The 13,908-nt window shown below is 45.3% G+C and overlaps 1 protein-coding gene across 8 annotated transcripts in view; it reads left to right on the forward strand.

Annotated features, from left to right (window-relative positions):
- Positions 1-9,628, forward strand: part of LOC117974576 (arf-GAP with GTPase, ANK repeat and PH domain-containing protein 5) — a 55,189-nt gene extending 45,561 nt beyond the window's left edge. For 5 of the 8 annotated variants that reach the window (XM_063607669.1, XM_063607668.1, XM_063607667.1 and 2 more), the window contains 3 exons: positions 720-755; positions 4,049-4,100; positions 4,742-9,628. In XM_063607669.1, coding sequence (XP_063463739.1) covers positions 720-755; positions 4,049-4,100; positions 4,742-6,217 — 1,564 coding nt within the window. In that variant the 3' untranslated portion in view covers positions 6,218-9,628. Of the gene's footprint in view, positions 1-719; positions 756-4,048; positions 4,101-4,530 lie in introns of all 8 variants that reach the window. The other 3 variants (XR_008619920.2, XM_055092725.2, XM_063607671.1) reach the window with 3 other exon arrangements.
- The last annotated feature ends 4,280 nt before the right edge of the window (positions 9,629-13,908 follow it).

A 13,908-nucleotide genomic window follows, 5' to 3' on the forward strand; every position in this document is an offset into this window, starting at 1 on the left:
GTGTAGACCTATTAGTAGAATTGAGATTTGCCTTCCCTCAGTTGTTTTGAGCTTCACTCTACAAAATTAGCTGGGCGTGGTGGTACATGCCTGTAATCCCAGCCACTTGGGAGGCTGAGGCAGGAGAATCTCTTGAACCCGGGAGGCAGAGGTTGTGGTGAGCCGAGATCACACCATTGCACTCCAGCCTGGGCAACAAGAGCGAAACTCCATCCACCCCCCACCAGAAAAAAAAAAAAAATTATCTGGGCATAGTGGTGCAAACTTGTAGTCCCAGCTTCTTGGGAGGCTGAGGCATGAGAATCGCTTGAACCTGGGTAGTGGAGGTTGTGAGGAGTCAAGATGGCACCACTGCAGTCCAGTCTGAGCAAGAGAGACAGACTCTGGGTCAAAAAATAAATAAATACATAAATTAAACCGCATGGGACGAAAGGTTTCGTGGGTAGAAAAGCATATAACAGGGAAATCTGTTATTATTTATATATTGTAATCACCAACAGAAACGCGTCTTCTAACGGCATATTTCCTTGCATTTTGGTTCTCATATTTTTGTAAAAAACAAAGAAATGAAAACAAAGTGCCCTTATGGTACTGTTCTGAACTAGAAGATTTGAATTTCAGGGCCGCTAGGAGAGTTTCCTCTGCCCCCCTTTTAAAAAATGTCTTCAGCCCTAACAAATGATAACATCTATTGTTATGAATTTTTTTTCCTTCCACAGTGTGACCTTGGAGATACCTCATCATATCACACAAAGGTGAGCTTTTTAGAAACCTGTCTTGTTATTCTAGCTAATGACTTTGTAAGATATCAAGCTCAGTGTTAGGTCACAGCTCCAGACATCAGAAGCTGTATTGTGCCTACTAAAATATCGAAGCAAATTATTTGTATATTCTTTGTTCCTTAAGACTCTCATAATTCTTAAATGATTGAGAATCTCAAAGAGTATGTGTTTATATTGATTATATTGATATTTAGTGTGGTAGAATTACACAATTGAAATTTTTTCAAAATCTATTTTTAGTTTAGATTTCACAGCCTTACCACTGTTGATATTATGGGCTAGATAATGCTTTGTTGTGAGGACTGTCTTGTGCATTGCAGAGAGTTTAGTAGTATTCATGGCCTCTACCAACTAGATGTCAGTAGTAACCCATGACCCAGGTTATAACAACAGAAAATATTCCTTGAGAACAGTATTGTTAACAGAAATTTTTCATTGAAAAAAAACTTTTCTACAACAAAAAGTTGAGTAAAAAGTGTGTCATGTGTTTATATTATTTAAAGTCTTTCATGTTGAGCTTAATAGGAGAGAAATGGATTCTCTAGAGCTTTCTTTGCAATTTGCTTTAAAGAAGCAATAAGAGGCTGGGCACGGTGGCTTACGCCTGTAATGCCAGCACTTTGGGAGGCTGAGGCGGGCGGATCACAAGGTCAGGAGATCGAGACCATCCTGGCTAACATGGCGAAACCCCGTCTCTACTAAAAATACAAAAACTTAGCTGGGCGTGGTGGCACGCACCTGTAGTCCCACCTATTCTGGAGGCTGAGGCAGGAGAACCACTTGAACTTGGCAGGCGGAGGTTGCAGAGAGCTGAGATCGTGCCATTGCACTGCAGCCTGGGTGACAGAGCAAGACTCTGTCTAAACAAACAAACAAAAAAAGCAATAAGCTGGTGGAGCGCAGTGGTTCACACGTGTAATCCCAGCATTTTGGGAGGCCGAGGTGGGTGGATCACTTGAGGTCAGGAGTTTGAGACCAGCCCGACCAACATGGTAAAACCCGCCTCTACTGAAAGTACAAAAAATGGCTGAGCATGGTAGTGCATGCCTGTAGTCCCAGTTACTTGGGAGGCTGAGGCAGGAGAATCGCTTGAGCCTGGGAGGTGGAGGTTGCAGTGAGCCGAGATCTCGCCATTGCACCCCAGCCTGGGTGACAGAGAGAGACTCTGTCTCAAAAAAAGAAAAAAAGAAGCAATAAGATGACCTAACCTCATGCAAATATGTAGTTGGTAGAAGGTGTATTTTTAAAGTTTTCAGACAGTTGTGGGTATTTGTTAAAACACTAAATCAAAACTTCACAAGTGGTGGTTTCTTAAATTAGTTACGGTGGCATTTTACATATTAATACATTTATTCCATCAGTACTCATTGATCTTTCTTGCACAGTAAATGGATCTTTTGCTCCATACTTGCAGTTATAATATCATGCATTAGTTACTTGGAATATATTGGTTTATGTTTTATTGTGTCAAAAATCACTTTTAGTTTAACCACCAATCTTACTTTAACACGCCTTTAAGTATTGAAAAGCTGCCAAGCCTACAGTAGAAGGAACAAGTTTTTCAAAGTCCACAGGAAAGCTTAAATTTTATCATTGGGAACAAATAGGTATTTCCCTTGAAGTGACAACCTCTCACTTCATTTATTTTTGAGAATGATAGTTGAACTGGTTTTTTAGACCGAGTTTCACTCTGTCACTTGGCTGGAGTGCATTGGCATGATCTCAGCTCAAGCAATCCTCTCACCTCAGGCTCCTGTGTAGCTGGGACCACAGATGTGTGGCACCATGCCAGGCTAATTTTCTTAAATGTTTGATAGAGACAGGGTTTCGTTATGTTGCCTAGGCTAGTCCCGAACTCCTGAAGGAGCTCAGGCCATCTGCCTGCTTTGGCCTCTCAAAGTGCTGGGATTTTACAAGCGTGAGCTACTGCACTGGCCCAGTTGTACTTTTAAATAAAAATGATGTTCTGTGAAAAAAGTGATTTTTCAGTTCACAGTTAAATCACGGATTCTTTAAAAACAAAAAAAAGCACTTCTCGTTAACTTTCCACTTATTCAGAATATTAGAGACATGTCAAGATTTAACAACATTAATTTTTACTGCTTCATCAAAGACGTTCTTATGAAATTCAGGCTGTGTTTTTTACCTGTAGGGGACAGTGAAGAATAGAATGACTACTAATGTAATTGGTACCACTGCCTTGATTTATGCTGAGAAACCAGCCATTGTACCTACTTTTGCTTTTATACAATCATGGCAAGTGTCAACGAAAAAGCAGGCAATGACTTTGTATTACTTTCACAAATTTTTTAAATTTTTCATCAGCTTTCTCAGGTTTAATTAGTATGATTCAGAACAGTGTTGGCCAGGCACAGTGGCTCAGGCCTGTAATCCCAGCACTTTGGGAGGCCGAGGCAAGTGGATCGCCTGAGGTTAGGAGTTCAAGACCAGCCTGGCCAACATGGTGAAACCACATCTCTACTAAAAATACAAAACTTAGCCAGGAGTGGTGGCAGGTGCCTGTAATCCCTGCTAGTTAGGAGGCTGGGGTAGGAGAATCACTTGAACCTGGGAGGCGAAGGTTGCCATGAGCCGAGATCGCACCATTGCACTCCAGCCTGGGCAACAAGAGTAAAACGTGGTCTCAAAAAAAAAAAAAAGAACAGTTACGACCTCTTAGGCCTTCTGGAAGGGGTCTTCGGGATCCCGAGAGGTCCACAGAGCACATTTGGAGAACCACTGGTTTATACACAGGCACAATGCATTAGTTTTACAAAGTTTAAAGTTCCTCAAAGACTGGCCTCTTAAAAAGGCAGATGAGTTTGTCATTCAGACAACAGAAAATACATAAATACATCATGAGAGTATACTACAGAGAACTAAAGAGAAAGGAAGCTGGGAAATCTGAATCACATTTACATTTATTAAAGTTTACTACTACTGCTTTGTAGAACGTTCTTGTGTTTCAATGTGTGGTTAGAAGAGTGAAAATATGTTTGGTTTATTGCCATGGCCTGTTAGGGAGAGCCAACACTCATGGGCATTTCTGACTGGTTATCATATAAAAGGCTTCACGGTACAGGCCATGATGTGCTGAGAAAGAAGAAGTCAGGAAACCCTCTGCAAGTCAGGATCCAGGAGAACAATTCGTAAAAACTGCTTTGGTAAAGTAAACACCAAAGCACACAGGAGGCAGTATTTTACTAAACAAATATTATACCAAGATATTAACAGTTTTTGAAGTAATGTGCTTTCTTATTTTATAGAGATGCAGATAGATCTTTGAGGACACTTGATGAACAGTTACACTCATTTGCGGTAAGTGGCACTTTTATTGAGGTTGTATTGTCATCGTACACTTGTATCTGTTTCATGCCGAAGTCAAAGCCATCTTTTTTTAAATCTTCCCCATTTCATGTTGCATTTAGTCATCTTAAGTGTTATAAAAAGAATGTGCTGGAGTAAGAACTGATCTGCAGCTCTGTTTAGTTAGTGAGCTAGTATGAGTAAATATACTATCCAAACAGCAGAAAATATATCTTTTTTTTTTTTTTTTTTTTTTTGATGGACTCTCTTTCTGTAGCCCAGGCTGGAGTGCAATCACGTGATCTTGGCTCACTGCAGGCTCTGCCTCCCAGGTCCCTGTTCAAGCAATTCTCCTGCCTCAGCCTCCTGAGTAACTGGAATTACAGGCGTGTGCCACCATGCCCAGCTAATTTTTTTTTCTTTTTTCTTTTTTTTTGTAAAGACAGGGTTTCACCATGTTGTCCAGGATGGTCTTGAACTCCTGACCTCGTGATCCACCCACCTTGGCCTCCCAAAGTGCTGGGATTACAGGTGTGAGCCACCATGCCTGGCCCAGAAAATGTATCTTTTTAAAAGGTAATTGTGAGCTGTCTATAGGACCCTGCAAGCCACTACCCAATTTTTGAAGCCATTCCTCCTTCTGTTCCACACAGGTTTCCACCGTGCACATTACGAAGAAAAGAAATGGAGGTGGGAGTTTAAATAACTATTCCTCCTCCATTCCATCGACTCCCAGCACCAGCCAGGAGGACCTTCAGTTCAGTGTTCCTCCCACTGCCAACACACCCACGCCCGTTTGCAAGCGGTCCATGCGCTGGTCCAACCTGTTTACATCTGAGAAAGGGAGTGACCCAGACAAAGAGAGGAAAGCCCCGGAGAATCATGCTGATGCCATCGGGAGCGGCAGAGCCATCCCCATGAAACAGGGCATGCTCTTAAAGCGAAGTGGGAAATGGCTGAAGACATGGAAAAAGAAATATGTCACCCTGTGTTCCAATGGCGTGCTCACCTATTATTCAAGCTTAGGTGATTATATGAAGAATATTCATAAAAAAGAGATTGACCTTCAGACATCTACCATCAAAGTCCCAGGAAAGTGGCCATCCCTAGCCACATCGGCCTGCGCACCCATCTCCAGCTCTAAAAGCAATGGCCTATCCAAGGACATGGACACCGGGCTGGGTGACTCCATATGCTTCAGCCTCAGTATCTCCAGCACCACCAGCCCCAAGCTCAACCCGCCCCCCTCTCCTCATGCCAATAAAAAGAAACACCTAAAGAAGAAAAGCACCAACAACTTTATGATTGTGTCTGTCACTGGCCAAACGTGGCACTTTGAAGCCACGACGTATGAGGAGCGGGATGCATGGGTCCAAGCCATCCAGAGCCAGATCCTGGCCAGCCTGCAGTCATGCGAGAGCAGTAAAAGCAAGTCCCAGCTGACCAGCCAGAGTGAGGCCATGGCCCTGCAGTCGATCCAAAACATGCGTGGGAACTCCCACTGTGTGGACTGTGAGACCCAGAATCCTAAGTGGGCCAGTTTGAACTTGGGAGTCCTCATGTGTATTGAATGCTCAGGAATCCACCGCAGTCTTGGCACCTGCCTTTCCCGTTTGCGATCTCTGGAGCTGGATGACTGGCCAGTTGAGCTCAGGAAGGTTATGTCATTTATTGGCAATGACCTAGCCAACAGCATCTGGGAAGGGAGCAGCCAGGGGCGGACAAAACCCTCAGTAAAGTCCACGAGGGAGGAGAAGGAACAGTGGATCCGTTCCAAATATGAGGAGAAGCTCTTTCTGGCCCCACTACCCTGCACTGATCTGTCCCTGGGCCAGCACCTGCTGCGGGCCACCGCTGATGAGGACCTGCAGACAGCCATCCTGCTGCTGGCACATGGCTCCCGTGAGGAGGTGAACGAGACCTGTGGGGAGGGAGACGGCTGCACGGCGCTCCATCTGGCCTGCCGCAAGGGGAATGTGGTCCTGGCACAGCTCCTGATCTGGTACGGGGTGGACGTCATGGCCCGAGATGCCCACGGGAACACAGCGCTGACCTACGCCCGGCAGGCCTCCAGCCAGGAGTGCATCAACGTGCTTCTGCAGTACGGCTGCCCCGACGAGTGCGTGTAGTATCTGTTTTATTTGACTGCAGTCTCCTTGGTGCAAAAACAAAATGGGAAAAATAAGGATAACTCAGAATTTCAAAAGGAAATCACAAATTCAGCTAGTAATAGCATTTTCAGTACTTTTCGTAAACTAAGTAAATACACAAAATGTTGATTTTTCTGACCATAAGACATATTTTATGTCCTTTTGCCAAGGTGGATGTGTTAGTCTCAGGCCCTCCTGGCCACATTGCCCAAGTCACACAGGCTTCTGTATTATGTATTTAGATAAAATGTGTGAAAATATATTTGAAAAAAAGTTCATAAATATGCATTGATTTTTGTACACGTGGCACCTCTTTTTCATTTTTATTTTTATTTTTTTTTTTGGATGATGTTTTGCTCTGTTGCCCCAGCTGGAGTGCAGTGGCGTGATATCTGCTCACTGCAAGCTCTGCCTCCCGGATTCACACCATTCTCCTGTCTCAGCCTCTCAGGTAGCTGGGACTACAGGTGCCTGCCACCACACCTGGCTAATTTTTTGTATTTTTAGTAGAGACGTGGTTTCACCATGTTAGCCAGGATGGTCTCGAACTCCTGACCTCGTGATCCACCTGCCTCGGCCTCCCAAAGTGTTGGGATTACAGGTGTGAGCCACCGTGCCCGGCCCATGGCACCTCTCTTAATTTATAAATTGAACTGGATGTGAAGTAATAATGTCAGCTAGTTGAGATAAGAGAGTTACAGTTCGGCTGGGCGCAGTGGCTCACACCTGTAATCCTAGCACTTTGGGAGGCCTAGGCGGACTGATCACCAGGTCAGGAGATCGAGACCATCCTGGCTAACATCATGAAACCCCATCTCTACTAAAAAATACAAAACATTAGCTGGGCATGGCCGGGCGTGGTGGCTCACACCTGTAATCCCAGCACTTTGGGAGGCCGAGGCAGGCGGATCATGAGGTCAGGAGATCAAGACCATCCTGGCTAACATGGTGAAACCCCATCTCTGCTAAAAATACAAAAAAAAAAAATTAGCCAGGTGTGGTGGCGGGCACCTGTAGTCCCAGCTACTCGGGAGGCTGAGGCAGGAGAATGGCATGAACCCAGGAGGCGGAGCTTGCAATGAGCTGAGATTGCACCACTGCACTCCAGCCTGGGCGACCAAGCGAGACTCCATCTCAAAAAAAAAAAAATTAGCTGGGCGTGGTGGCGGGCACCTGTAGTCCCAGCTACTTGGGAGGCTGAGGCAGGAGAATGGCATGAACTCAGGAGGCAAAGCTTGCAGTGAGCAGAGATTGTGCCACTGCACTCCGGCCTGGGCAACAGAGCGAGACTCGGTCTCAAAAAAAAAGAAAAAGAGGGTTACAGATCATTGCACATGGAAAATATTCCCAGCAGTAAACACTTCCATTAATGTGATCTACAGCTTTTAAAAAGGAGCATCTCAGAATAAGATGGTGGTACAATTTGCTTATTGAGAAAGGAAAAAAAAACACGAGTATATTACAAAGGGAAAAGAAGGAATGTGATTTCTCATGATTGAAAGCTTGATTTAGATTGCATACAGCTTTTGCTACCCAAGACCAAGAGGCTCTGGCAAGACAGGGTGGTTTTCCGAATGCCAGACCGAGGTGCCTTATGAAGGCAGCTGCCGATGGTTCCAGATGTAGAGAGATAGGTGATGCAGGAGGGAAAGCTGGATTGGAAAAGGGAGAGTTTTGTAGACGGGCTACGCTCATTGTGCCTTTGAAAGAGCAGAGCCGGCAGCCTCTAGTCATCATTTGGATATACAGGACTAGAGCATGAATCTGATGTAGAGCTACAGAATGAAGAGCAACAGCAGCTGTTGAAATACCGAGAAAGTGTGTAGAATGAAATTGGACAAGCCAAGCATGGTGGTTTCATGCCTTTAGTCCTAGCTACTTCGGAGGCTGAGGTGGGGGAATTACTTGAGCTCAGCAGTTTGAGTCCAGCCTGGGCCAGATGGTGAGACCCTGTATCTTAAGAAAAGAAAAAATAAGACCAGGTACAGTATCTCATGCCTGTAATCCCAGCACTTTGGGAGGCCAAGTTGAGAGGACTGCTCGAGTGTAGGAGTTCAAGACCAGACTGGGCAATAAAGTGAGACGCATTTCTACCAAAAAAAAAACAATCAAGAAATTAGCTGGACATGGTGGCACATGCCTGTGGCCCAAGTTACATGGCATGGCAGGCTGAGGCAGGAAGATCACTTGAGCCCAGGTGGTGGAGGCTGCAGTGACCCATATTCATGCCACTGCACTCCAGCCTGGGCAACAGAGTGAGACCCTCTCTCAAAAAGAGATAAAGTAGACAGAAAATAGGTCAGTAAGGACTAATCATTTAAGGGACAAGCCCCCAGAAGAGTGGCTACTAGAGTGGGAGGAGGAAAAGCAGAAAGAGAAAGAGTTGAAGATAGGCGAGGCTGTGGTCCCAGTGCTGAATTCTGCCAAGCAGTGACTTGATTCATGAACACTCACTGGATGCTGACTCTGTTGCTCTTCTGAGTGCTGGGGTAGAGGAGAGGAGAGGTGGAGCACAGTTCTTGCTTTTATGAGCTTATGTTCTAGGAAGTTCAAGTATTTTTTCAGGTAGTATGAAATAGCAGGAAGAGGAAGCAGGCTAAAGGGACACAGAGTGATTGGGGGCTATTTTAAGTAGAATGATAAGGAAGAGCCTGTCTAGAGAGCTACTTGAACAGTGACCTGACTGAAGGGACAACGGAAAGCAGTGCTGACATTACAGGTAGCAGGATGACTGCCAAGACAGAAACGCATTTCATATGTGTTTGAGGAACAAACAGCAAGGTGACCAGCATGGGGAGAGTGAAAAATGAGGGAAACCTTGAATGAGAATAAAGCAATTCCATCTTGGATGCTAATCTGCCATGTTCTGATTAATTCCAGTTCCAAGAATTCATCTATGATTTCTATTTTATCTTTTTAAAAAATATATTTTTTATTTTTTGAGACTGAGTCTCACTCTGTCTCCCAGATTGGACCGCATGCAGTGGCACAATCTCAGCTCACTGCAAACTTCACCTCCTGGGTTCAAGCGATTCTCCTGCCTCAGCTTCCCGAGTAACTGGGATTACAGGCGCCTGCCACCACGCCTGGCTAATTTTTGTATTTTTAGTAGAGACGAGGATTTACCATGTTGGCCAGGCTGGTCTGGAACTCCTGACCTCAGGTGATCTGCCTACCTTGGCCTCCCAAAGAGCTGGGATTACAGGTGTGAGCCACCGTGTCTGGCCATACACATCCCTGCTGAAGCCCGCATTACCCTTTCCCTATTCTATATAAGCCCTGGGTCGGGGAGGTGGGGGTAATGGTGCAGGGATCCACCATCTTATCTTGGTGCCATCCCTGACTTGGCTTCTGTTCATAAACGCCTATTAAATGTTTCTTTCTGAGAAACTGGATTTGTCAGCCTCTTTCTTTGGTATCTCAGGTTCCCTGGCCTTTGCGAGTAGGTTTATATAGACCTGCTCAGCACAGGACAGGCAGTTTCTCAAAAAATTAAAAATAGAATTACCAAATGATCCGGCAATATCACGTCTGGGTATATAGCCAAAATAATTGAAAGCAAAGTCTCATAGAAATATTTGTACACTGATATTTATAGCAGTGGTATTCACACTTGTCAAAAGATGGATGCAGCCTAATTGTCCATAGGCAGATGAATTGATAAAATGTGGTATATACATACAATAAAATATTCTTCAGCCTTAAAAAGAAGGAAATTCTAACACATGCTACAACATGGATGAACATTGAGGACATTATGCTAAGTGAAATAAGCCAGTTAGAAAAAGACAAATACAGTGTTCCTTCACTTATGTGAAGCGTCCAGACTGAGTAAGCAAACTAATAGAAACAGAAAGTAGAACGGGGGTTGCCAGGGACATGGGGAAGGGAGAAAATGGGAAGTTGCTTAGTGGATATAGAGTTTTGGTTTTGTCAGATGAGAAAGTTCCGGAGATTGGTTGCATGGCAATGTGAATATACTCTACATTACCCAACCCAAGGGCTCTCCTTGACCCCTGTTCCAACTGCCACTTAGAAGTGGTTAAGGTAGTAAATTTTATGTATATTTTACCACAATTCAAAATAGAATTATTATTTTTTATTATAATTTTTTGAGATCCCTCACTCTATTGCCCAGGCTGGAGTGCAATGGCGCCGTCTCGGCTCACTGCAACCTCTGCCTTCTGGGTTCAAGCGATTCTCCTGCCTCAGCCTCCCAAGTAGCTGGAACTTACAGGCACATGCCACCATGCCCAACTAATTTTTGTATGTTTAGTAGAGACGGGGTTTCACCATGTTCGCCAGGCTGGTCTTGAACTCCTGACTTCAGGTGATCCGCCTGCCTTGGCCTCCCAAAGTGCTGGGATTACAGGTGTGAGCCACCATGCCCGGCTGTCAAAATAGGTGTTTTTTTTTTTTTTTCTTTTTTGAGATGGAGGTTTGCTTTTGTTGGCCAGGCTGGAGTGCAATGGCAGGATGTCGGCTCACGGCAACCTCCACCTCCCATGTTCAAGCAATTCTACTGCCTCAGCCTCCTGAGTAGCTGGGATTACAGGCATGCACCACCATGCCCAGCTAATTTTGTATTTTATTTTAGTATAGATGGGGTTTCTCCATGTTGGTCAGGCTGGTCTCCAACTCCTGACCTCACGTGATCCACCCACCTTGGCCTCCCAAAGTGCTGGGATTACAGGTGTGAGCCATTGCGCCTGGCCTTTTTTTTGTGTGTGTGTGTGTGTGTGTTTGTGTGTGATGGACTTTTGCTCTTGTTATCCAGGCTGGAGTGCAATGGCACGATCTCAGCTCACTGCAGCCTCTCCTCCCGGGTTCAAGCGATTCTCTTTCCTCAGCCTCCTGAGTAGCTGGGATTACAGGCATGCACCACCATGCCTGGCTAATTTTGTATTTGTAGTAGGTATGGGGTTTCTCCATGTTGATCAAGCTGGTTTTGAACTCCTGACCTCAGGTGATCCACCCACCTCGGCTTCCCAAAGTGCTAGGATTACAGGCGTGAGCCACTGCGCCTGGCCTGAAAAAAAATTTTAAAGTTTGAGAAAATACAAAATTTTCATAGTCTCCATGTATTTCTCCTAAGATCTTCCCCCCTATGAGGGGGAAAGATAGTAACTTTACAATGGAGAAACCCAGCAGAAACCTGAATCAAATGAACAAGTTCAACATCATCAGTAAGAAGCACTATCAATGCCATAACTCATGGAATGCACTGGGAAGGATTCCACATCATTTTTGTGCTGTAATTGCCAAAAGTTCGTAACTTCAGTCCAATCATGGAAATACATCAGACAATCCCAAATCGAGGAACATTTCACAAATACTGATCAGTACTGGTTCAAGATGTCACGGTTATGAAAGATAAGGAAAGATTGAGGAACTGTTATTGCCGTCCTACAAAACGGCGAGAGACTAAGAAATAACTAAATGCAGCGTGATCCTGGGTGGAATTTGGGAACAGAAAAAGGACATTGGTGGAAAAAGTGGTGAAACTCCAATAAGGTCTTTTGTTTAGCGAATATGTTCATTTTAAATTAGTTAAATTATTTAAATATATTTAAACATTAGTTAAATGTATTTAATTAAATTAATAAAATTGGTTATTTTGTGAAATAATTTTAATATAGTTAAATATGAGAATGTGGATTTCCTGGTTCTGATCACCGTACTGTGGCTATCTAAGAGGTGAATGTTCAGGGAGGCTGGGGGAGGAATAAATGGAAATTATACTATTAAGTTGGAAGAGAGAAACCTACCCCATCAGTCACAAAACCCTCACATTCATGGCAGTGTGTCGGACGTTCCAGTATGAATGGCATTTCCCAGATGTCAGCGCGAGGTCCCTGTGGAGGGAGTGGGGCTCCCTGGGAATCTAGTGGAGAGCATTCGGGGCTCCCTTCCTCAGGAGCCTGCCCTTCCTGCACAGAAGCGTCAGCCTCACCTCTGTACCACTGCCCCTCTGCCTCTCAGAACCCACTCGGCTTCAGGAAGATTCTACTGCCAGCCTCCTTTCCCAGATACAGCCTCCAGGGACTCAGCCCTGCCTTCCCAAGTGTTCCCGCCTCTCTTGGGAAGGGGTGCTCTCAGATCCCACACCCCTGGACTTCCCCGGGCACCACCTGCTCCTTCTTCACTTCTCCAGCTCTGCGTTCTCACTCTGAGGGTCCTCTCCTGCTGGGAATGTGTGTTGCTGGCAACAGTGAAGATTCCCCCCTGGGTTGCCCCCCATGCCCTGTTCTTCTGCACTTCCCTGGCTTCCTGCATTGGTTCTGCTGGTGTCTCCTGCTTTTGGGTTTACATGGCTTCCCAGCTTCCTAATTTCTCTGAAGTTGAGTTTGATGTGTGTATTGATGATGGGCTTTTTCTTCCTCCTCCTCCTCCTCCTCCTCTTCCTCCTCAGTCTTGTTGTTGCTCTATATAGTTTCCAGAAGGAGAAAAGGGACACTGTAAAATTAAGCTGCTGCAGGCTGGGCACAGTGGCTCATGCCTGTAATCCCAGCCCTTTGGGAGGCCGAGGCAGGTGGATCACCTGAGGTCAGGAGTTCAAGACCAGCCTGTTCAACATGGTGAAACCTCATCTGTACCAAAAATACAAAAATCAGCAAGGCATGGTGGCATGTGCCGGTAATCCCAGCTACTCGGGAGGCTGAGGCAGGAGGATCTCTTGAACCTGGGAGGCAGAAGTTGCAGTGAGCCGAGATCATGCTACTGCACTTCAGCCTGGGTAACAAGAGCGAAACTCCATCTCAAAATAATAATAATAATAATAATAATAATAATAATAATAATAATAATAATGCCATGTTTCTATCAGACCCAGAAATCCCACAGAGTGAGCTGGAATTCTCTGTTTCTCTGTTTCCCCTCCATACCCACTGGCTCCTCTCTGCCCACTCCCTCTTGGACTGCATCACCAGGGTGCCTCACTGTCTGGCCCTAGTGGAATTCACACAGTGGAGGATGTCATAGGAGGTGGGAGAGAGAGAGAGGAGAGGTGGTTATTCGCTCAGATTCTTCCTTGCTGGTTTGGCAGTGGCCACATCTTTCTACTGATGGCTGCAGCTCCTGATGATCCTCCCCTACAGCCACAGCTCTCTTTGGGATCTGTGGACACCTTTCCTGTCCCTCTAGACCCAGGGAGATAACAGCTCCCACTCTTGCTGGTCCAGGACATTCCTCATCTCTTACTGGTTTCTTAACTCGGTCCACACTTCTGTGAACAGCCCCTTTCCTCAAGTACCCATTCGAATATGTCCTCTGGCTTCCACCAGGAGCCTGACTGATACCCACAGGTGGGTGAATGCTGGCGTGCTGCTGGGCCCCTCTTCCTCTGGTGACTGGCCAGCCAAGTCTCCAGGAGTCTCGTTAGGGTGGGCAGGCGGTGGGCACAGCACAAACTGTGAGCTCAAATCCACAGAACAAAAGTGGGAGAAGACACTGGCAGGATGGACCGCCACAAAACTCTTGGCATTTGTGACGTCTGTCCTTTAAATCACGCAAGGCATCATCGTGCTTCAGACATGAGACAGCCTAAGTATTTAAGTGTTTCAAATAAACAAATTGTTTTTCAGAATTGGTAATTGCTAAGTTGGCAAATTGCTATTGGAAACGTTGGCTGTCCTTGACTCAATGATTCAGCCAGCTAGTCCCTTGCCAAA

The sequence above is a fragment of the Pan paniscus genome, chromosome 8, assembly GCF_029289425.2.
Source record: "Pan paniscus chromosome 8, NHGRI_mPanPan1-v2.0_pri, whole genome shotgun sequence".
Taxonomy (NCBI): domain Eukaryota; kingdom Metazoa; phylum Chordata; class Mammalia; order Primates; family Hominidae; genus Pan; species Pan paniscus.